The sequence below is a fragment of the Dasypus novemcinctus genome, chromosome 9 (genome assembly GCF_030445035.2).
Source record: "Dasypus novemcinctus isolate mDasNov1 chromosome 9, mDasNov1.1.hap2, whole genome shotgun sequence".
Lineage (NCBI taxonomy): Eukaryota > Metazoa > Chordata > Mammalia > Cingulata > Dasypodidae > Dasypus > Dasypus novemcinctus.
Window position 1 is genome coordinate 7117996 of NC_080681.1, and position 24900 is coordinate 7142895.

The 24900-nt window shown below is 44.3% G+C and overlaps 1 protein-coding gene across 3 annotated transcripts in view; it reads right to left on the reverse strand.

Moving 5' to 3' along the window:
• SLC22A15 (solute carrier family 22 member 15) overlaps positions 1 to 24900 on the reverse strand; it is a 105311-nt gene that overhangs the window by 8644 nt on the left and 71767 nt on the right. For all 3 annotated transcript variants that reach the window (XR_009187083.2, XR_011649593.1, XM_058302996.2), the window contains exons 5-9: positions 22762 to 22891; positions 18456 to 18671; positions 14773 to 14913; positions 12778 to 12863; positions 1691 to 1811 (exon numbers count right to left, since the gene is read on the reverse strand). Coding sequence is in view for 1 of the 3 variants with exons in the window: in XM_058302996.2 (XP_058158979.1) it covers positions 1691 to 1811; positions 12778 to 12863; positions 14773 to 14913; positions 18456 to 18671; positions 22762 to 22891 (694 nt within the window). In the remaining 2 variants the exon portion in view is untranslated. The remainder of the gene's footprint in view (positions 1 to 1690; positions 1812 to 12777; positions 12864 to 14772; positions 14914 to 18455; positions 18672 to 22761; positions 22892 to 24900) is intronic.

A 24900-nucleotide genomic window follows, 5' to 3' on the forward strand; every position in this document is an offset into this window, starting at 1 on the left:
TGAGGTCACAAGCCACCACGTTGGACGGTGCAGCTGCATCGCAGAAATGAACTTTGAATATTTCTTGCAAAATGTTCTTCTTACTTTTGTGTCTTAGGTCTTTTTTCCCCCAGTTAATACAGCCATAGACAGCCCGGGCTTTAGCACCTGGGAAGTCTGCCCAGTTAATCAAACTCAGAGGGTTAACTATTTAAGCGTCAGGAGTTGACTGAACTTGGAGTCCCGGGAAATCGAGAACATCGCCTTGCTGGGGAGTGTGGAGGAGGGGGGAGGAGGGAGAGGGCATGACACAGGTGACAGGGAGCGTGACCGTCACCACTGTGATGCCAGGATACTGCCGCTGACATCCTTTTTCACTCTCAGAAAGTCCCAGTTTGGACAAAATGGTCACCATAGTTTCATAGCCAGCAGCCAGAAGAAAGTAGGTTGAGAACAATTAGGAAATGATGAGCCAGTTACAGACTATCTGATCTCTTATTGGGAAAAAAAGGATTTTCAATTAACAGGCAGAAAGACCTATTAGGCTTGTTGCATAGATACGGGAAACAAAAAGATTCCTCTCAAATGATCCTCGAGAAGACTATGCGGGAAGCGGATGTGGCTCAAGTGGTCAAGTTCCTGCCTACCACATGGGAAGTCCCTGGTTTGGTTCCCGGTGCCTTCTAAAGAAGACAGCAAGCTGGCACAATGGGTAGGTGTGGCAAACTGACGCAACAAGATGAAGCAACAAGAGGCACAAGAAGAAAAACATAATGAGAGATACAACAAAGCAGGGAGTAGAAGTTCCCAGTGCCTCCTAAAGCAGATGAGTAAGACAGTGAGGTAGTGTGATGGGCAGGCACGGCAAACTGACACAAGATGTTGCAACAAGAGACACAAAAGAAAAACATAATGAGAGACACAACAAAGCAGGGAATGGAGGTGGCTCAAGCGATCAGGCACCTCCCTCCCACCTCAGAGGTCCCGGGTTCGGCTCCTGAATCCTCCTAAAGAAACAAGGAAGATGAACAGACACAGCAAATGAACAACAACAAGGGGGCAGGAGAAACAAATAAATAAATAGTTTAAAAATCTTAAAAAAAAAAAGACTGAAAAGGCTGGGTGAAGGAATAACATCCCAGCCCAAAAGACATCATTCTGCAAAGCTTGAGCTGTACCCCACACTTCAAATTTGGGGTTATTTTTTTTGTTTTCAGACTTATTCTATCAGGGGAAATACAAGATGAAATATTCTTTGTGACCCAAGCATGTCCTACTCATTAGAAACCATCTTTAATATCTAATATTTAAATCCAATATTTACTTATTACTATACAAAATTTCTTTTAAAAATAGTTGTTCATGTGCCTGGGAGAACAGACCTTTTCCCTCTGGTCTGCCCCAAGGCTGACAGGATGGGCGACTGAATCAATGAGCGCCGTGGACGTGAAACCTGCGTGAGCGCCCCTGGGAGACGAAGAGGTTTAGCGCAGAGCGCTTCTCACGAGTCCCACGAGAGGCCTCGGCCCGCGGTGAAGCCGTGTTTCCTGCGCTCCCTCAGGCGCACGGCGAAGACCGGCGTGGGAGGAGCTGCTGCGCTGACCACGCTTGCCGAGTGCCGCGGACCCTGCGCCGCTAAGCTCCGGGGGACGCCAAGGGCTGTGCATCCCCTGGCAGCGCCGACAGCAAAACGAAGCGCCCGCGCACGTACCTGATGACGGTGGGGTACAGCTCCGAGGTGTAGATGTACACTATGTTGAAGGCCGCGCTGATGGCCAGCTTCCCCAGCAAGGACAAGGAGCGGCTGTTGACCACGGCGAACGCCCCCGTGCCTGCGGGCGACAGCACACCGGTGAGCCTCTGCTCAGAGGCATTCTTTTAATGACACATCTGATTCTGAAGAAGGCAGCATAACCGAATGTATGTTCAGAAGGTTCAGGATTCACGCACCAACACGTGCGCAAATACTGTCTCAGTGTTTTGGCTATCCCCATAAAATCCAACAGAGCATTGGTTACTAAGGGTGATTAAATTTGTACTCACTCCTAAATGACTGAGAGCCTGACAACTTCTGTACTATACCAAAGCAAGGTTGACGCTGATGGTCAGTTTCATCTACAAAGGCAGTTGCTCGACCCCCTTGTTTAATAGTCAAGGATGAGGTGACACACTGGACGCGGCAAGAGCCAGAGAGCCGAGCGTCAGAAAAAGCTCCTATCTCCCATTTGCATTCCTTGGTGTCCACTTAGAAGGTGAGGGATAATCTCATTAATCTACTACCAGAAGATATAAAACATCGATTCTCTTTACAGAGTGAGTTTCTAAACATGGAAGTAGTTCTGACCCTTCCACCTCCCTAACTTCTCACTTGAATTAATAACCAGGAACAATATTTGAGTTTCCTTATGTAATGTTTTATATAAAATGTAAAGACGCATCTGATGCCAGTTCATTTTCTTATCATAAATAATATTCATCACCCTGTGGCTGGTAACTTTGTGCATACTATCCTCCCTGGGATCCTACAATTTAATTATTCCCTTCCAAACGTGTGTAACCTTTCCATCAGTCATTTGCCTCAATGTTCAAAGTAACAGTTTTCTCCTTCTGAGGAAAGGAAAAATCCCACTCTGTTGTGCTTTCCCCCCTTTGTCACCAAGCTTCTCCAGCAAGTGGCTGCCAGTCCATTTTCTCAAATGCATTCAGCTTGTTGCTCACTGCGGTCTGGCTTCCAAAACCATTCTCTCCTGAAATTCCCAATCTTGAAGGTCAGTGGTGACGTTCTAATCACCAGACACGCTTGCCTCCCGTTCACCTTGACATTTCCGCAAAATAGAACATTCTTGTTCCCTTCCCCAAGACTTCCCTTGAGTAACGCTAAAAAAATCACTGCCCTCTCCTTCCTCTGACCTCCACTACACTTATTTTCTGATCCACTCAACTGGAATGCTTCAGGCACTCCCTTGTCGTTACTTTTTTTTCCATCTTTCCTGCCCGAAATACAGTTCGAGTTCCCAAGCCTGAGGCTGGTGGTATCTTGCTGTACGTGTGTTCCTCGCAGCACCTCCCAAAGGACGGAACACACTGCTGTGCACTAAATATTTGTTCAACTCATAAAGAGAGGGACTATGAGAAAGATTAATTTAGTGGAAAGAATCTGTGTTCTTGCTTTCATTCCCTCCGAAGACTGGCACAGAACACCTCCCGTTCCAAAAGACGAGGGTCAGCATCCCAGCTAGATGCCAAACTGGACCATCTGGGGCTGTTTTCTCCTCTCTGCTAGGCTATCTGGAAGCTGTTGCCTCATTTAAGACCTGTATAATATGTTTAAGCCATGAGGTGCTTCTGGTGAAAGAAAAAAGAGAGAGAATCCAGCCTTTCTGCATTTACCAAAAGAGATGTGTCTGGACTTTGGAGATCTAATGGGTTTCTCATGTAAACCAGAAAGGAGGGCAAGTTAAAGTCATCAGTTATTTTCCAGGAAACTGAATGGGTCAGGGCAATGCAGGGTGGAAGTGAAGCAAACAGAAATGTGCTTGACGGCAAATGATCTCTGGGACTGTTTCCAACCGGTAGGGGATGACATTCTCCAGGACAGTGAAGGATGGAGGCACACCCTCTTTAACCATGTGTCAGGGAATGGCCGCCTGGGAACTGGGAATGAAAATGGCGCTTCCCTGAAAGCTTTTCGTCCAAACGCCGACAGCGAGCTGGGAGGCTGGAGGAAGTCTCCCCGTGGGCCAGGGCTAGCCAGCCGGGCACGTCTGGGGAGTGTGGCTCCAACTGCACGCTCCCAGGGACCTCAGTCGGTGGAGCTAACATGGCGCCTCGTGCCTGAAACCTCTCTCTCTGCTCCTGCCAAGCGAGTCTCAGGTGACACTTGGCCCTGGGGGTATCTCCTTTTCCCCAGGTAGCCAACTTCAATTTCAGACAGCTCTGTTCGTTGGAAAATGATTTCCTCTGCTTTGGGGGACTCCTGTCTGTGGAGCTGCTGGGAGCAGCGGTCAGCCTGAGCTAACATTTAGGAAGGCTTTGCAGCCCCGGGGCTGGTTCCCTGGATTCCTGACTGTGGCTGTTTGTCTGCAAAAGGAATCAGATGCTGCTGGCTACTACTACTGAGTGTTCAGAACGACTGTTTAGTAAAAAAGAGTGACTTAAAGGTGATATTAAATAATATGAACTAAAAGGAGAGAAAATCCTTTTTTTTTTTTTAAAAAATTTATTTATTTAATTCCCCCCTCCCCCAGCTGTCTGTTCTCTGTCCGCTTCTGTTGTCGTCAGCGGCATGGGAAGTGTGGGCGGTGCCATTCCTGGGCAGGCTGCACTTTCTTTCGCGCAGGGCGGCTCTCCTTACAGGTGCACTCCTTGCGCGTGGGGCTCCCATACGCGGGGGTGGGGCTCCCATACGCGGGGGACACCCCTGTGTGGTACGGCACTCCTTGCACGCACCAGCACTGCGCATGGGCCAGCTCCACACGGGTCAAGGAGGCCCAGGGTTTGAACCGTGGACCTCCCATGTGGTAGACGGACGCCCTAACCACTGGGCCAAGTCCGTTTCCCAGAGAAAATCCTTAAAATACATATATCCTCCTGGGGAGCAGATCTAGCTCAATGGTTGAGCACCTGCCTTCCACGTAGGAGGTTCTGGGTTCAATACTTGGTATCACCTAAAAACAAAACAAAACAAAACAAATCCCCCAAAACATAACAAATATATCCTCCTAAGTTACTTAGTTCAAGAGGTTTAGTCTAGTGATATAGCTATTAAGGACATTGTTTATTTGGAACTGGTTTTCTGGAAATTTTTCCCAGAGCCCATCTAGGGTAAAAAGAATAAAATAAAAAAATTATTTCAGGGCTTTATTGTCATATTTCACTTCTGACCAAAAATAGTAAAAAAATTAATTTGTTCATCCATTTTATTCACTGGTTTATTATAAGCAATCTCACTTTTCATATGTTATAATAAAATCTTTAAGACAGCTACAGGGCCTCTTCTATGATAGACGGGTTGGGTGAAGAATTGTGAATACAATTTACTTTGCTTTCCTTTGACTTTTTTTTTTTTAAAGAAAACTACTGTATGTGACAAAGGAAAAAATTCAAACAATGTTAAAGATAACTGGTTCTCTCGTTCTTCCGTAGAGGCAGTCACAAGTGTATGCAAGTACATTCTAGAATATACACATGGGAGGATACTAGGCAAAATGCTCTGCATCCATGTCAAAGTTCTGCAAAATCTTCTGCAACTTCCAACAACAGCTTCAGATACCAACTGCAAAGGCTACAGTAACTTAATTCGATTCTACCTGGAGTTAGCCAGACTCCACAGGGAGAGGGCCATTCTCTACAAGATTCTTCTTCAGGTAGACCAATTCAAGGTCAGGGGCCCAGTCCCCCTGCACTTCTGACCAGCTGGCTACAAACCTGGCTGCCCCCACGGTCACCTCGGGTTTGATCATTTGTGGGGACAAGTCACAGAACTCACTGAAAGTGCTACACTTATGACTATAGTTTTATTATAGTACAAGGATACAAAGAAGAAACCAAAAGAAGAGAAGTAGAGGGCAAGGTCTGGGGGGGGGGTCGCAAACTTCAGCGTCCATGTCCCCTCCATGTGGAGTCAGAACGGTGACCCTCCTGCACAGCAGCAGTGTATTTTCTCAGGCGTGAAAGCGCACACAGCTTCAGGTGTGCCGAGTTTACCCGGGGTCTCACGAGGTAGGCATGACTGGCAGGATCAACGTGCCCGGGGCTGAACTCCATCTGCAGCCTCCCTGCCTCCCGGGGTTGGGGAGATGGGGCTGCCAGGAGGTGGCCAAAAGCCCCAACCCCTAATCCTGTGGTTGGGCTTCCGGGGTGGCCAGCCCCTACCCTACGGCCGCAGGCGCTGGCACTGCCCTACAACGCTCAGGTGTGCCCCTGGGTCTACCATAAAGAACAGAAGACACCCCATCACAGGAAGTTCAACTCTGCAGACTGCATCCCCGGGACTGGACCAAGCCCAGTCAAAGCACCACAGCCCAGCTATCACTCAGTCATTTCCTCAGCAAACAGGAGGCAGGCACTGTTCTCAGGACTGAGCACACAGCCTGCTTCACTTGCCACTTACCCTGGGCATCACTTTTCTATCAGCACATACGGATTCACCTCATTTTAAATGGGGGACACAGCATTCCATTGTATGGAAGTACCTGATGTATTTACCCGGTTTCCTAGTGATAAACTTTGAGTAGTTTCCAGTCATTCTTTTTTTTTTTTTAATCCACCCCACCCCCCGCCCCCACACACACCAGTTTGTCTGCTTCTGTTGTCAGCGGCACGGGAATCTGTGTTTCTTTTTTGTTGTTGTTGCATCATCTTGCTGTGTCAGCTCTCTGTGTGGGCAGCGCCATTCCTGGGCAGGCTGAACTTTCTTTTGCGCTGGGCGGCTCTCCTTACGGGGCGCACTCCTTGCGCGTGGGGCTCCCCTACGCGGGGGACACCCCTGCGTGGCACGGCACTCCTTGCGTGCATCAGCACTGCGCGTGGGCCAGCTCCACACGGGTCAAGGAGGCCCGGGGTTTGAACCGTGGACCTCCCATGTGGTAGACGGACGCCCTAACCACTGGGCAAAGTCCACTTCCCTTATACATTCTTATGTATAAGTGGAATACAGGATACATTTCTATAATTAGAACTGGTGATCAAAGGATATGCACAATTTAAGTTTTCATAGAGGTTGGCAAAGAAGATATACCTATAGTTATTCCCAGCATCAGCATCCTGGAGAGGCCTGCTTTCACCAAACAGTCTGTTACCAAACATTTTGATCTTGTCAGTCTGCAGGACAATGGAATCTTATTCCCTGTGTGTACCCAGCTGCCCCAGCACCATTTATTGAAAAGGCTAAGGCTTTTCCACTGACTTGTCTTGGCATCCTTGATGAAAACTAACTGACCTTCAATGGAAGGGTTCATTTCCAGATTCTCAATTCTATTCCCTGATCTATATGTCTATCCATATACCAGGACCACACTGTTTTGATTACTACAGCTTTATGCTATGTTTTAAAATCTGGAAATGTAAGTCCTCAGTTTCTTCTTTTTCCAGGTTGTTTTGGCAACCTTTGGTCCCTTGCATTTCCTTGCTTGTCAATTTCTGCACAAAAGGCAGGTGGGATTTTTATAGCGATAGTATGGAATCTGTAGATCAATTCCAATATTAAATCTTCGTAGTTGTGAATGCCTTTCCACTTATTTAGGCCTTCTTTAATTCTCTCAACAATGTTTTGTTTTCATTGTACAAGTGTCACACTTGTTAAATATATATATATATTTTTAAGATTTATTTCTCCCCCACCCCCACACCATTGTCTGCTCTCATGTCTATTCGCTGTGTGTTCTTCTGTGTCCTCTTGCATTCTCAGTGGCACTGGGAATCTGTCTCTTTTTGTTGTGTCATCTTGCTGCATCGGCTCTTCGTGTGTGCGGCAGCACTCCTGGGCGGGCTGCACTTCTTTTGCATGGAGTGGCTCTCCTTGTGGGGCACACTCCTTGCATGTGGCGCTCCCCTATGTGGGGGACACCCGTGTGCATGGCACTCCTTACACGTGGCAGCACGGCACATGGGCCAGCTCATCACTGGGTCAGGAGGCCCGGGGTTTGAACCCTGGACCTCCTATATGGTAGGCAGATGCTCTATCAGTTAAGCCGCATTCGCTTTTCTAAATATATTTCTAAGTGCATTATTTTGATTCTACTATAAATTGAATTGTGTTGAGTGTTTCAACAATGGCAATGGAGGGATACTGGTATGGGATACCAATGACAGGTGATATATGACTGACAGGGAGCTGTACAGAACATATGTCCAGGGTGCATGGTAATGTTTGGATATACTCATAGTGGCAACAATTAAAAACCACAGTAGGGGGGGTACTGGGTTCCTGGCCAGTGGTGCTCTGTCGTGGTCCCCAGGGGAACAGCGACAGTCTCCCAGGTACAGTGGTGGGGACCGGGAGGGAGTGAGGGTTCAATAGTGAGCCCCAGATGCTAATGACTATGCTTGTGAGCTGATAAACCCAAAATAAGAACAAGGCCTAGAGCAACTTTGTGCCTGGGAATTTCCTTCTGTCAGCCTTCATGTTACTCAAATGTGGCCAGTCTCGAAGCCAAACTCAGCATGTAAATGCAATGCCTTCCCCCCAGCGCGGGACATGACACCCGGGGATGAGCCTCCCTGGCAACGAGGGACCACTATCAACTACCAACTGATGATGCAACTGGAAAATGACCTTATACGGAAGGTTCAATGCGGATCAGCAGAATATCCATGTCTACATAAAATACCATGACTTTAAAATGCTGTTTGACCTAAAGTAAGGGGGAAATGGAAAGGAGAAATGAGTTTATATGGCTACGAGTTTCTAAAAAAGAGTCTGGAGGCTGGCAGAAGGTTTGCCCTCATGCACAACTGAGCAGAGTCAGAGAGACAGATAAAGCAGATACAACCCCCAGATATTGGTTCCTTTGAGGGCTAAAGAGACCCATGGGAGTTATGGTCATGGCCGATGGGGTTAACTACCAGGGCAGATGGCCCCTCTTTGGAAATGGTGTTTATGTGTGATGAATCTGGACTCAGATGGGATCTCCCTTCATAAGACTTTCATGCTAATGTGCTGGAGGTGCAGTTAATGTTGGGATTTAAGATATATTTAGGGGATTTGAATCTCTGGACTGACAATGTGATAGCCAGATCCTGAGCCTCAACAGACTCCAGCACCTACAATCTGATTTATTGGACTTACCACACTCAGCTAAGATGGAGTTGAAGAAGGACAACCACCACACCATGGAGCCTAGAGTGATTACAACTGAAAATGGGAGGATTGCATCCAGCATCCAGGTGGAATCTGAGCCTCCTCTTGACATAGAGGTGCAATGGACACAACCAATCCAATGTCCACATAGAAGAGGTGGCATTGGATTGGGAAAAGTGGACATAATGGACAAAGGGTATGGGAAAAGGCAGGAAGAGATGAGAGGTGGAGGCGTCTTCGGGACATGGAGCTGCCCTGGATGGTGCTTCAGAGGTAATCACCGGACATTGTAAATCCTCACAGGGCCTACATGATGGAATAGAGGAGAGTATGGGCCATGATGTGAACCAATGTATATGAGGTGCAGAGGTGCCCAAAGATGTACTTACCAAATCCAATGGATGTGTCATGATGATGGGAACGAGTGCTGTTGGGGGGGGGGGGGAGAGGGGGGGTGGGGGGGTGGGGTTGAATGGGACCTCACATATATATTTTTAATGTAATATTATTACAAAGTCAATAAAAAATAAAAAAATTAAAAAAAATAAATAAATAAATTGAATTGTGTTCATTTCATTTTCAAACAGTTCACTGCCAATGTAGAGAAATGCAATTGAGTTTTGTAGGTCGATCTTGTAATCTTGCCAGACTCATATATTAGTTCTAACAGTCTTGTGTGGGGGGCTGGCTTAGGATTTTCTATGTATAAGATCATAGCATCTGTAACTAGAGATAGTTCCTTTCCAATGTCTATCCAATTTCCTTTTTTTTTTCCCTTCCCTGTTTGCCTTGGCTAGAGCCTCCAGTATGATATATTAGTTTCTACTTCAATACAAATGACCAGAAATTCTGTGGCTTAAAACACAATTCTGTAGTTCTCTAGGTAGAAGTCTGGTCCGGGTCTCACTGGAGGAGAACTCAAGTGTCAGCAGGCTGCGCTCCTTTCTGTCGACTCTAGGGAAGATGCCATTTCCCGATGATTCAGGTTGGGGACAGAATTCAGTTTCTGGTGGTTATGGGACCAAGGCCCTGTTTTCTTACTGGCTGTAAACCAAGGGCCTTTCCCAGCTTCTAGAAGAAGCCATTGATTTATGGCCCCCTTCCCAATCTTCAAAGTCAGCAGAAGCAGGTGGGGCTCTTCTCACTCAGCAGGGCATGACCTAATCTTTCGTCATCTTCCACTGTTAAGGACTCATGTGACTAGAGAGTGACCTGGATAATAATCTAGAATAACTTCCCTATCTCAAGGTTCTTAATCTTAATTACATCTGCTAAGTCCCTTTTACCCTGTAAGGTAACATTCCTGGATTCCAGGGATTAGGACATGATTATTCTGTCTACCGTTAAACGTTGAATGCTGAATGCGAGTGAGTGGACATGCTTGTCTTACTCCTGATCTGAGGGAAAGCGTTCAGTTTTTCACTATTAAGTATGATGTTAGCTATGAGTTTTAAGAGATACCCATTCTATTCCTAGTTTATTGAGTGTTTTTTATTGTGAAAGGGCATGGAAATTTGTCAAATGCTTTTTCTCTGAATCTACTGTGATGATCATGTGGTATTTTTCCAGTACTTTCCTTCACCTGGAAACAATCTGATCCTGAGGTTTTGCTTGTGGGAAGCTTTTGTTTTTTTAATTAAGACAAAATTCACATAATATGTAAATTATTTTAAAGTGTACAATTCAGTGGCATTTAGTGCATTCACAATGTTATGCAACTACACCTCTCTCAAGTTCACAACTTTTTCATCACCCCAGAAGAACATCCCAGACTCACTAAGGCATCAATCTCCATTTCCCTTCCCTTTCCCAAGCCCCTTGTAACCACGAATCAACTTTCTGTCTCTATGTTTTGCCTATTCTGGATATTCTAGATATTTCATACAAAAGAATTCACATAATATATATATTTTTTGTCAGGCTTCTTTTCATTAGCGTAATGATTTTGAAATTCATCCAAGTACCAGCATGTATCAATACTTGATTCCTTTTTATGGTTGAATAAAATTCCATTGCACATATTATCCCACAACTTTGTTTATCCATTCATCTGTCAATGGACATTTGTGTTGTTTCCATTTTTGGCTATTATGAATAATGCTGCTATAAGCATTCATGGACAAGTTTCTGAGTGGATATATGTTTTCATTCCTCATCAATACATACCTAAGAATAGAATTCCTGGGTCATATGGTAATTCTGAGCTTTCTGAGGATTTGCCAGACTGCTTTTCAATGTGAATGCACCATTTTACATTTCCATGGTGATAAACGAGGGTTTCACAGTTTCTGCACATCCTGGGTGAGTCCAATGAACTGGAGAATAGGTGTTGCAACTCTGCTGAAATTCAGAGCTCAACTGGCACATGCACAAGCCAAAGAGTTAAGTCTCTGGGACATATATTTAACAAGTATAGTGCTAATTTTAGGTTCAAATAAGAGGGGCAGAAGAGCCATATGTAGGGAAACTATAAATGAGTCTAAAGCTGTTACAATGGGGATCATAAATTCCAAAGTAAGGCCCACAGACAGGATGCCGAATTCCTGAGCTGTCTACCTGGATGTCTCTAGAGCCCCCAGGCTCAGAGGCGCTGCTCTTTGAGGCACTGTTTACTGTGGCAGTCAATGTGATCTTGCTGAGACTTGTATAAGCATAACCTCTGGAATGACCTCCTGACTCACTTTGAAATCTTTTAGCCATAAAAACTCATTTGTATTTAATATTTCCCCCTTTGGTCAAGATATTCTTTAGATGCCTTGCTATTTGGTGCTTTGGTGCTTGGTAATAATCCATTAGTGCCAGGGAGGATCATCCACAGGAGTTATGTCCCATGCTGGGCGGGGGGGTGGGGGGAAGGGAAGGTAGTGCATTTATATGCTGAGTTCCAACATGAAATTAATTCTTTAGCTCCAATTCCAGTACTTATCAAGACTTAATGTTAAATCATCTGACAATGATTCCCACCTGGACTGCAAGCTCTGTAGTGGATCCCAATCAAAATCCAAAGGCCCTCAAAATAAGGCTTTTGTTGTAACCATATACTATAGCAGGTGAGAGTCTGTTAATACCCAATCCTCATTGCTGAAAATCAGCACCAAACTACAGTTCTCATTCCAATAGCTGGCATGCCTGATGTGTGCTAGTGCAAAAAAAGGCTGAAAACCAACAGTACCTACAGAATTTCTAAATAGGGGCAGTAATCAGGCTAGATGAGGACGCTAAAGAGACCCCCCATTTGGTTTTTTACTTTTTATTGTAGTAACGTATATACAACTAAAAAATTCCCATTTAGTGACATACTTTATTAAATCTCACAATTTAGCATAATTACACACACAATATCCTGTTACCATCACCAACATCCATTATCCAAACTTTTTTTTTCCAAATTATTTTTGCAAAGGGATCTTTTTTGAAGCTGTTTGCAAAGCAAAGCGATAAATATATTAAAAATACCAAACGTTTCTAAAGATGCTTTATTCACTTTTTGTGTAAGACTTAGAAGACATCAAGTGTCACAACACAACAGTGAGTATTATTCATGTTGTTGTTGTTACTGGGGTATCTTGGAGGTACTGATGGAGATTTTGAGGGGTGCCAAAGCAACTGTGAGAATCAGTGACCCGATCTCTGATGTTGTGATTGGCTGGGATGGATAAGGGGTACAATCTGCAGTCTTGGACAATGCTTTTTTCTGTGCAGAACTAACCACTCCATTTCACCATCAAATAACTCTAACCTCACTAGGACTGCATCCCAGCCACCCCAGATGGTAGCTTAATAGCCTGAAAGAATTAATAGTGCACCTCTAAGCACATTATTCACCCAGAGAATAGTTTAGGCAGTGGAAAGAATCTGGCCCATTATACTCTATACAATTGCTAAATAATATGCAATCATAGAAATGAAGCATGGCATATGGTAATCTCTTGACTATATGGAGATTCATTGTAATAAAACTGCTGTTCAAAACCCTTGTAGAAATTCAAAAGGCATACCTTTCTTTTCTGGAAGAAACATTACAAAAAGGCAGGCCAGTCCTCCTAGGCACAAAAATGCTGCTAATGTCCGCTTTCGACCAAACCTAAATAATAAAAGGAAATTACACATTTCTACTAAGAATTTTTTATAAATCCATCTGTTTATTTCTTCCAACCTTCCTTTGAAAACGTCCTCAGTTTCATTTTACATGTTCATCTTTTTAAGAGAGTGACTGGCAAATGTGACTGACCAGGAGATTGACTAGGATATAAAATAAATAACCATCATAAAACAAAGGAGACTGTATCTGAAGGCAGGACCAAACGATGTGTTCAGGAAAAGAACACAGAATAAGACTATTTCCTTGAGCATTAACTATATTCTAGGCACAGTTGTGAATGCTTTGCATCTATTAACTTATTTAATCTTAATAACAAACTTATAAGGTATACACCATTATATGCATATGTCCCATCCATCTTTTAAAGAATGATACTGAAACATGGAGAATGGAGCTTTCTGGTGCATTTCATTTTCTGGTTACTTGAAGCCTGAGTAGGTAAAAGTTTTAAATACTGTCTCTTAAAAATATAAATGGAAAATAATTTAAGTTGGAATTAAGTGAAATTTATTGTACGCTTCATTAAGAAAAGAAATTTTCAAGTAAGTACTTTCAAATAAGACTTAGCAGAATGATAGCATTAATAAGGCTCCTTTTGTGGGGGCCTATGACATGCCAGATATTCTGCTAGGAGCTACAATTTTACTTCTAATTCATGGCAATTTTGCCGGTGCATTTTATACTTCCCAGCTTCAGGAGGTAGGTTGAGGCCTATAAGGTAATTTTCCAAAGTCATACAATTATCACATGGCAAAAACTAGATTTGAGTTCAGGTCTGCCTGATTCCAAGGCCAGCGTGCCCTTCCTAAGGCTTCACATTTTAATCTGACTCCGGTAGCAGCTGCTGGGAGACGGTGAGGGCTTCGAGTCTCCTTTTCCATGCCACTTGCGCAATGTGACAATCAGCATGGAACGTCTTTCTGGTCAGGCACCTTGCTGAGCAGGCACCGGAGATGTAAAGACCACCAAGACCCAGACCCAGCGTCCTCCACGGCTCTCCAGGCGCTCGTCAGGGGGACGCGCAGGAAGCTGGAGGAGCCCACTGGAGGGACGCAGGGCACAGCTAGGGATGCCGGAGAAACGTTTCTTAATATGATGCCTGAACGGACTCTTGGAGCACGAGGAGAGCAAGGGGTCGGCAGAGGCAACCGAAACCTTCTCTACCCCCAGGAGAAAAACCTTCAACTGAACAGCATCCAAACCTGGCTCAAAATTCATGACAACAGCACCAAGTACCAGGCTAAACAAAGCCTGCTTATGGTTGGAATCATCATTTCTAGCGAATGAGAAATAGCACAATCCTACTGATTCCTCCCTCCCACAGAATGGGACTGGGCATTGCCCTGGCCAGGGGCTAAGGAGCAGAAATGCTCTGAGAAACTCTCTAGGGAAAGGTGCTCTATGAAACGACTTCTAAAAAGCATTTCAAAGCCAGACTCACTAGCAATGAGGAGCAAAAGCAGGACATATCCTCCCCCCTGGATGAAGTAAAGTGGGTCTTGGGAGACTGAAGGGTCTTTCTAGCTCCTCCAGTCCTTTGTCCTCCTGTGAACGTCTAAATAATATTAACTGGGCTAATGGATTTCTATCTACATAAAACCAATAATCTCATCTACTGGGACTAACAAATTACAGCCTACTCAAAAACTCTCAAACGGTAATGTCTTTCAAAATTGCTTTAAAGACTTATATAGAAACTTGGGTTAAACATGAAACCCAAGAAATACTGCACTGAAATGTGAATTCTAACTGCGTTTGGCTTGAAAGAAATTCTAATCACCACAGAGCAAGGAGCAGATCCCCCAAACAGACAAAGACAGTAATATTTAGGTCTATATGTGTGTGTGCACAGGCATTCAGCATGTTGCACTTCACAGGAATGTACACTCACCATTTTTGGTTCATCAGGTAGATGCAGATGGGGTAAGATGGAATCTCGATGAGGCCAGACAGGGCCAGGTTGACATAAATACTTCCACCTAGATCACCTGCACTCAGAGTTAGGCCATAATACACCAAGCTGCACACAAACCTACAATTGGCGCCAAAGGACCAGAAGGTCAAAGACAAGAAAGACAACAGAAAAAGCTTGTAAGAATTTGCCAAAGAAGATACAAATACAAGTTCAATATACTGTGATCTGCCTCAAGGAATAAGCTTAACTTTCCTACTAGCCTTTCTATCCTAACCTAAATTCCTAGACTAGGGAAAAGGAAACAAACCAAAAAATAAAAGGGCCTTGGAAATGATCTGCGCAATATTTATGGGGTTGATTAAGTAAATGGATGGCCAAGGAAATATAGTGCTTGAATGTGCTTTAGTTGGACACTTTCACAGTTAACAGAAGACAATGACCCTCTTCTTACTTAATTCAACAACTTTTGGAACACTTGCCTTAAGCAGTTGTGATGTTAACAAAACGACTCTAAAAAGAACTCCCATGGAAGAAACCAAGAGGATGGCATTGAGAATGTGGGCTGGGAAGTGCCTGGACTCAGCAGTCACCTGCAGGCCAGGAGGGCCCCGCACTCTGGTCCCCACGACCCAGGCGCCCCCCGCCCACGTGCTCAGCACAGCCAGCTGTCAGCAGTGCACACACTGTGGACACCAACAGCAAAGAAAGAGAAGGGTCGTGGCAGAGGCAGCGTCGTCCAGGAGCCCAGGGGGAGGGGCTCTGTGGAGAGCACTGGTTTGTTTATGCGCCCCGTTCCTATCCAAGCACTTGGGGGTGCACCTGCCTGGTAGGTCCCCAGTGCCGAGCCGGGCTCCTCAGGTCGTAACCAAGAGCCCGGGAGCGGCGCCAATCCAAGTGCCAGCCTTCACCGCCACGCCGGGCCTTTCTCTAACAGCGGAGAGAATAAGAGGAACTTCTGTGCCCAGGAAACGGCCTTATTAAAAAATAAAGCAAAACAGAACCCTGAAACTTGGCTTCACTAGTGCACGAATCCACGTTTCTATACAGATCAAGTAAAATACCTGGACTCTGTAAAGACCACCCATTTTTATACTTTCACAGTTCAGTTTGATGAGCGAGCATTTATTAAGGGGAGGCTCTCGTTTTCTGTCTTGAACCCTCTGAAATAGTCCTACGGGCTGGAATTACGGTGAGACACAGCAGGAAAGGGAAGCGTTATCTCCACCTCTGCGGAAACAGCCAGGTGGGCCCCATGCTCCAGCTATTAAGAATGGCCAAGGTAATGCCAGGAGAGAGGGGGGCGGGGACGAGAAGTGGAGACCCTGGACCTGGCTGGCTAGGGGTTCATCCCTCTCCAGAAGGGGAGTCAGAGGCAGCAGCTATTGCCGTGGCCTCTTACTGGAGTGGAGCCGTCCGTGTCCTCATACACTAAGGACCATGAGCTGTGCTGTAGCTAGCACGTCACCTGCAGAGATGCAGAGTAACACTGAGCTGTCTGTTTTCCTATCTCCCAGGCAATTCGCATGTAAGAAGCAGGCTAAAAACAAATTTGAATCCATGCAGTTTTCCAAAATATTTAACCCGCAGTAGAGCAGGTATGGTGCTACTTCCTTCTGTACTGTATGTGTCAGCATGTGCCTACACTGCATTTAAAACAGAAATCCCAGAAAATTAATTCCAGCCATGGAAAGCATATATACATATTTAAACCAAGCTGTGATGGTATGAAGTCAGGGCAAGAATACACAGAGCAGCTCAGGACAGAACAGGCAGCTAGCCACCCGCCGTGGGGCGAGAACAGAGAGTGCGCAGGGCCAGGAAGGCCGCGGCTGGACGTCCACGCTGCGCCCTCTGCGTTGCCTTGACGCAGCTGGGCTGCACTCGTAATTACAGCTATTAAAACCGCTTTGATCCTCTTTATGTGCCCCGAACAGAACCTAAAGTCTTGCACAATATTTAACAGTATATTTAGGGCATCCAAGAGCTATTTAAGAAGGCACGATTGTGGGAAGTAACTGAAGGAACAGATGTTAAACAGAGGCCTCATTTTATCCGTCAGTTAGGGTTTTCCTCAATGACAGATCTACAGAAAAGATTTCAGAATTTTAGAGCATCTCCAACACGAAAGGCAATTTGTGGAACGGCATGTCTCAGTTATCCCAGGGTATGCTGGCCCCGGGAGAGGCTTGTTGAGAAGAGCTCCCTCGGATGGATAAGGCTCAGTGTAAACAGCAGCCATCTCCCGGTCCTGAAGTCTAGTCTTTGTATCCTCTGAAGACCAGAACACAAAGGTTATTATTCCTGGGGTAGGGTGGGGTGGGGGAACAAAACTTAAAGATAAAAAAGCAGGAAAGTCTTCAACAAGCAGGTATTGCCTCTGGGGTACAGGGTTTAAATTTGACTGATTATCTATATGATATGTAAATACAGAGTTTCATGGAGCCCTAAGGCCCTGGACGTACTTTGCAAATATTTGCTTCTGAAAAGGTAGAGCCTCAAATTAATTAGTAGCTACTAGGCTGCAATGTCAGTGTGGCTTTCAAAGGTCCCCTTATTCGCCATGGCTCCAGGCTAGTGTCCTTCATTCAACATTTATTATGCACCAGTGATATTCCCAGCGCTGGGTAGGGTCTGCGGGAATGCAGCAGCTGGTCAGAGCAGGGCCCCTGACCAGACAGGTGACAGCCTGTGCTTGGGTAGGAAGAGTCTGATACAGAAAAATAGCTCCACAGCTTATTTCTAATCCATCACTCTTTAGCCTTATACATAAGATCACTTCCATATAAAATCACTCTCCTTTATTCCCAATTTCCATGCAAACTGCATAGCAAGTACTTATAAACTATAGCACAAGAGTCTTTTAGTCCAGAAACTATGTATATGCTCAATATTGTACCAAAAACATTGATTGCACTTTAGCAGAAAGTACACTTCACAAATTATATGTTTTGCCCCTCCGTTCCTCCACTCGCTTTCCATGACTTCACTTGTTAAATCGAACCAGCCAGAGCATCTTGAGTCATTCAAGGCAACTTAACGTTACTGCTAAGAGCACTGGGAGAGGTAGGATGGAATAAGCCAAGCATCTAGAAAATCAGGTTCTGAGAAACCAATCAGTTCATTCACTGATTTGCACATTTGGCTTTTCAAACTCCCAGGACCCCATCTGCAAGAGGGATAACACTTAGTCCACCCTAAAAGAGCTAGTGAGTGGGAATGCCTCTCAAAACGCAGTATAGGGCTTTGCGATTAGAATGTGCTATCGAACTGTTTCATAACAAAACCAAAAGTAGGCATTTTAAAAACCTATGTAGAAATTATTCTGTTTCTAGCATGGTTTCTTTCTTCCTTTTCTAGTTTCTTTGCTTAAATATTTACATTAAATATACCAAGACAAAACTGTGCTTTCTGCTGTTTTATTTACTCAAGTTCAGTAGGCTTGTGAAACAGGTACCGTCATCTCTTGCTCGAGAGAGATGGTGCTGCAAACGCACGGGAGGGCACTGTGCCAGGTACTAAGGGGCAGGCGCCTGCTTGTGAGAGCAACCTCATATTACGGAAGAGGGAAACGCTCCCTAACTGAGGAAGAAAGGTAATCAGCAGGCCTTCAGCAACCTGAACTGCTGCAGATCAGCTAGGCGCCTCTTATATAGAATTACCAGATGAACATCAGGATCAGAGTGTGTACCAAGAGGACCCGGTAACGGAACAGGTCCAGGAAACTTCCGGTCTCTCTGTAGCTCCCACTGGCCGGGTACGTCAGGGAGAAGGTACACTTGAGCTTGCGGTTCCTCTTGGCAATGAGGTACAAGGCCTCTTCGGCCTCACTCAGTCGACCCTGGGAGTATAACCAACGAGGGGATTCAGGAATGAATCTGAAAGAGACGTCATTAAAGGCTATATATTCATACAGGCCCACGTGCACAGGAAGGAGAACATCACCGACTCGGGATGGGGCTTCCCTCACCAAGCTGGCTCCATGTTAGGGTTAGAGCTTAAGGAGAGAGAGAGAGGGAGGTGTGACTTCCAACAGCACGCTGCCGTTAAAGGACGGCATGCTTAACCAACAGAAACCAAGAACCGGTTTTCAAAATAACAGTTAAAAAGGTAGGGAATATGCATTTATTTTCTAAGTTTAAAGTTTTAAAATTTAATATGTAAATGGTAAGTCTATAATACTGAATAACTCAAATTCTTCATAAAATAGAGATCAGAAGCTATGGCTATAAAACCCAGCTGAATATCGTTAGAATAAGATCCTAAACTGAATTTTTAAGGCCCCCAAAAATCATACAAATAAGAAACGGATCTTTGTTATCTCATGAGAAAAAAATAAATTTTAAAAAGGTGAGCGCTGTAAAAGTAGTAATATGTCATTCAAGAGTACCTCAAGACTACACGTAAATATAAAACAGGATTTATCACATCTTGGCTACTTTTGAGTATTTACTGCTTTAAAATGGTCAAATCACCTAACATACTACACCCTTGATGTGCCCTGAAGATATTTCCTAATCCCCCAGATCTAAAAGAATAGACATTATTTTCTCGTTAACCTCTGGTTAAAAATAAATAAATTCAGTTATTTTCTAATACAACTACAAAGTGTTGAACATGTAAAATGTTCAATACATAAATATATTGCCACTGATCACTTTGAACAGTTTCAAGACTTTTCTTTCCACAGTTCCACATCCACTTTTAGAGGACTTTTGAAAGACAAATCATAGGAGGAATGTGGAAACCCTGTTTCCTGAACACAGCATCAACAAGCTTTTGATCTAATTTGACATTATTTACCTAAAAGGCAACTTGGATGGACAATACTGCCTCTTTAATGTGCCTCTCAGTCAGGGTGGTGAAGTGGCAGCAAGCTCTGTAGAGTATGGAGCTTTAATGGCTAACCAGCCTGTCAGTGGCCATTCACTGAGCACTTCCATTTTGTACAGAACAATGTGGCAGGTGCTGGGAGGAAAGACAATGCAAACAAAAAGGTAGAATTCCTCCCAGGAGTCTTGCTACTGGGGAGAAATATTTGAGCACAACATTTCATTGGCAACAAAAGCAAGAGCAAAGGCCATCTACCACATCCTGAAAAACCCTTTTCTTTAATTCTTGATTGTGGTTTGATTACTATTACAACATTGTTCTGTCGGAAGTTGGATCTGCCCTCACTTGGATTAACTCGCTCTATCCACTGTGGACCATATATATGAAGCACTGAGGAAAATGACCTGATTAAGTCTAAACATAACTAAAAGGAACAAAAAAGAAGACTACTTGGGGATGAATATATAAAGAACACACTTGGAACAAAACAACAAGTGAAAGAAAGGTACAGAGAGTATATGATAAATATTAAAACTAAGGAAGATTGAGGAGTAGAAGACAGCCAAGATGGACATATGCCAAAACATTAATAGTAATGTAAGTCATTTTTCCCCTCCATTAAATTTGTGTTATTTTCAAAATTATTTATAAGTGATAAAAAATATTACTTTTTAAAATTCACAAATCATTTTTTGAAGATATGTAAGAAATGTTCAGGCTTTGTAAATTTGACTCTGATGAATCAAGAAAACTATCTCCACTTGGGGAAGGTCTACTTTGATTGTGTAAACTTAGGACTTCATATTTCTCCACATTTTGACAAGGCCAAGAGGCCCACTTACATAAAGGCTCGCCTAGCTGCCAATGGACCGATTTGGGAATATGAGTTCCAATACGTGCACATTATGCATACAAAAAAGTCAGATATATTTTGAATGCTCAAAGGCCTGCTGCCCTCATTGTGTTTCCTCATTGTGTCTCTTTGTTGCATCATTTTGTCGAGCCATCTTGTTGCATCAGCTTGCTGCGCCAGTCCAGCTCACTGTCTTGTCTTCTTTAGGAGGCGCTGGGAACTGGACCTGGGACCTTCCATAAGGTAGGTGGGAGCCCAGCTGCTTGAGCCACATTGACTTCCTCTGAATATCTTTAATGGTAGTAAATCTATATGAATTAAGGAGATGGGTTTTTAGGAAAAAACAAAGCTATCCCAACTAAGTATTGTTAAATTGAGGAATTAAAAAAAAATGTTTCTGGTAAAAAACAACAGCAAGTATTAATCTAAAATAATCTGACTTTTTCTTGTGTTATTATATAAAAACAAATTGTGTTTGTGCCAACCCTTGTACAGTGGACACGAAGCACTGATGGCACGCAAGGCCCCGGGCTTTGGCGCTGAGCAGATGTAATAGTTGAGCAAAGAGCCTGCCGTCAGAGACCTCTCAGCTTAGAGAGAGCGACAAGGCTCCAGTGTACGGCGGAAGTACACGGCCCACCAGTAAGGAACAGGTTAAGTGCGATGGAATTTCACATAAGGTGGGGAATGACTTGTAGCTGAGGGTATGACCAGGAAAAGCTTTATGGAGGGGGTGGCATTTGAGCAAATCACCAAGGCCAAGTATCAAACAAGAGAAAATGGGCAGAAGGGCATTTGATGAGCAGACAGAGCACGAGCAGGGGGCACGGGAGCAGGAAAGCGACTTGTTCACGTGGGTACACAGGGTGCACAGGTGTGTGGATGGGGCAGGAGCAAATTAGGAAAGACGAACTGGAGACAGACTGTGGGAAGCCTTACATTCCAGGATTAATGGAATAAGCATATATTTAAGGTTTTTGGTGCTTTTTTTCTCTCTGTTTTCTATTTTTCATGATCTGAATTCACTTCAGAATGAGCAGAAGTCCCTACCTAGCACTAAGCAGTAACAAACTCGGACTACACATTCAGAAAAAGAAAATCAGAACGGCTCAGATCATCCGTTCAAGTAGCATTTCTAGCGAAGGAGAGATGAGAGCTAGAAAGAATTGAGAAGTATGAGATATATTAAATATTTTAAAAGAAAATTCATTTATTCAATGTTATTTACATGAATGCGTATTTAATTCAAGGTACTATACTAGGTATTCTTATAGTACTTAAAAAAATTAACAATATACAAGCTAATAAAATTTTTAGTTTTTCCATCCTAATAAAATTCTCTTCCCAATTCCTGTAACTATATACATTTAATAAATTAAAAAAAATAATAAAGGTTAACTATTTCTACCGTATTCATTTTTACATTAACAATGAATTCTCCTCCTTCCAAAGAGATAGTATGCAAACAAATTTCAGTTCAGTCCCCCATCAAATCTCAATCTTTGGAATCTGAAATAACGCGCTCCTAAAGTCTAAAGAGCTACCTGAATTAAAATGCCGCTACAGGTATCCCTGACTTTATGGAGGAAGCTGGTAACATTGGCTGAAGAGTTTATTCACCCCAAAGTTTTAATTATTACTGGAGGTCTGCTACCTCAGAGGAGAAAACCCTTCATAAGCTCCGTTAGGAACTCCCGAGGAGATGGGTCTGAGCTGGCGGCTCACCTTGGAGCATCCGGGTGCACCGGGCGCACGCCCCTGGGTGAGCCATCTGTACAGCCCTGCCCTACCAGGAAATCTTCCCTTTACTGTTTTGAGCCCGCGCTCTAAGGATTTCTCCCACATCTGAGACTCTTCCAGAGTCCACATTTAGAGGCCCTGAAATGTCACGCTTCCAGAGGATAAATAATTGCCACTACCCAGTCAATGTGAATCTACTGCTCTACAGTATCACACCTCAGTTACACACCAGCACGTGATCTGATCCGGCCTGAGCTTGAGACTTCAGGTTAAAAAGGAAATTCGTTCCTGATGTCAATAATTGGAAGGTTAATGGCAGTCTACTGAGGTTACTTTAAACGAGGGATACCTGCATTTTGAATTAATTAAGCATCTCCTCTTCAGGAGCTGCAAAGCATTGGAGCACTTTCAGAATTTAGTTCTTCACCAAAGTCAGTTCAGGCAAGCTCCTGGAAGGGAATAATGCTGCTCATGGACCCACATCCTCTTAGGATGTTCCTTCTGCTTATTAAATTAGAGCAATAAAGGGAAGAACTACTTACAAAGATAAGAGAAAGACCACTGTTCCCTGCAGGTTCACCATGACAGCAAGGGTCCTCCAGGAGCGGATGAAGTAGCCCAACAGGGCGTACTGGGCGATGCCAACTGCAAAGAAGAGGCCTCCGATCGATCCTAACCCAGGGAAAAGACAACTGTTACTGAGGAAAGGACTTCTGGAGCACTGTTTCCACCCCCAAGTCACGGAGTCAATTCCCTCCTGGCAGGTATGAGAGGCAGAGCAGAAAAGAAAAATTGACACAAACCTCAAGCACCAGACGATAAACCTAGAAGACAGGCCAGCAAAGTGGTGGAAATGGAAGAACAACAAATGAGAATACAAACCACTTCAGACCCTTTTTCTCTTCTTATCTTTGCTGATCCTTCAGCAAGTCAGGTTCCCACAAAAATCTAGCTCCAGTGCACCCTCTTTCCTCCATCTCCACTACTCCCATGCGTTTCATGTGACCATAAGACCCTCCTAAGGGATCCTTCAATTTCTATTTTTGCTCTACAACAATCTGTTCGCTGCCCAATTACCAGAACAATTTTCCTGTAAGTAAGACTGTATCACTCCTCTACTTAATAATCACCACTGACTTCCCATTACATTTTTTTTAGGAGGCACCAGGAACCAAACCCAGGACCTCCCATGTGGGAAGGAAGCACCTCATCACTTGAACCATATCTGCTCCCTGCTTTGTTGTGCCTTATTATGTGTTCCTCCTTGTGTCTCTTGTTGCATCAGCTTGTCATGCCTGCCTATTAGGTCAGCTTGTTGTCTTGCTCGTCATCTTTAGGAGGCACCAGGAACCGAACTGGGACCTCGCGTGTGGTAGGCGGGAACTCAAATGCTTGAGCCACCTCCGCTTCTCTCCCATTACACTTTGAATGAACAACAAATTCCTCACTCCGCCTATCATCAGCCCTCCATCAGCTGGTCCCTCCCAACACTATCTCATTTCCCTCTCTGCCTAACGCTATGCTGTAGCTAAGGGCATCCTTTCAGGTCATCGAAGAGCACAAGCTCATTCCTGCTCAGGGACAACTGTGGTTCCCTGTGATGCCATCTGGCCAGACTCCTTTCCTTACCATTCACATTGCAGATCAAACTCTTACAGAGGTTTTCTTGAGGGGCCCACTGTCTTAGTTTGCCAAAGGCTGCCAATGCAAAAATACCAGAAACGGGCTGGCTTTAACAGAGAGAATTTATTTGGGGTAAAAGCTTATAGTTCTGAGGCTGCAAAAATGTCTTTCTCACCAAAGGTCAGCAGCCGGCAGATCCTGGAGCCCCGCCATGTGGTGAGGCAAGGTGGCAGGTCTGCTGGTCTCTCCCTACTTTCTCCCTGGGCTCAGTGACTGGGCATCTCTCTCTGGGCCTCATCTCCTTGGGCCTCTCAGGGGCTTCTCTGTCTTTCTGTAGCTGCAGGTGATTCTGGAGTCTTCTACCTCCCATGGCAGAGCCCAAATGGCAAAGCTCCCCTTCTCTGTGCCTCTTCCTCTCTGTGTACACTCAGTTTTTTAGGACACAACCCGAGTCATGCCTCTCTGATGTAGTCCAATCAAAAGCCCTCAAGCAATCTAATTGAAAGGGATCTAATCAAAGGGCCTCTATCGAATCTAATGCAATCCAAGGACCCCACACCCACAGGAATGGATTAGTTCAAGGTCATCATCTTTTCTGGGATTCACGAAATTCAAACTGTCACACTCACTCGATGCAGGATGGATCTTAATCCTCTTACCAGAGTTCTTTATAAATTTATTAAATACAGAGAGAGAGAAAGAAAGCCATGGAAGAAAGAAGCTAAAGTAAGGAAACCCAGAAGAGGAGGAAGAGACCAGCAGGTACGCCATGTGCCTTGCCATGGGGCACAGGACCCAAGGATTGCTGGCAGCTGCTCTTTGGAAGACTTGATGATAACCTGAATTGGACATTCTCACAGCTTCAAACTTTAAGTTCATAAATTCCCATTGTTTAAGTGAACCTATTTCATGATATCTGTTTTAAGCAGCCTAAAAGAGATTTTGGTACCAGGAGAGTGGGAGCAGGTTTGAAAATACCAAAAATGTGGAAATGGCTTTGGAATTGGTTATTGGGTGGAAGCTGAAAGAATTGTGAGCTGCTTGATAGAAAAGTCTAG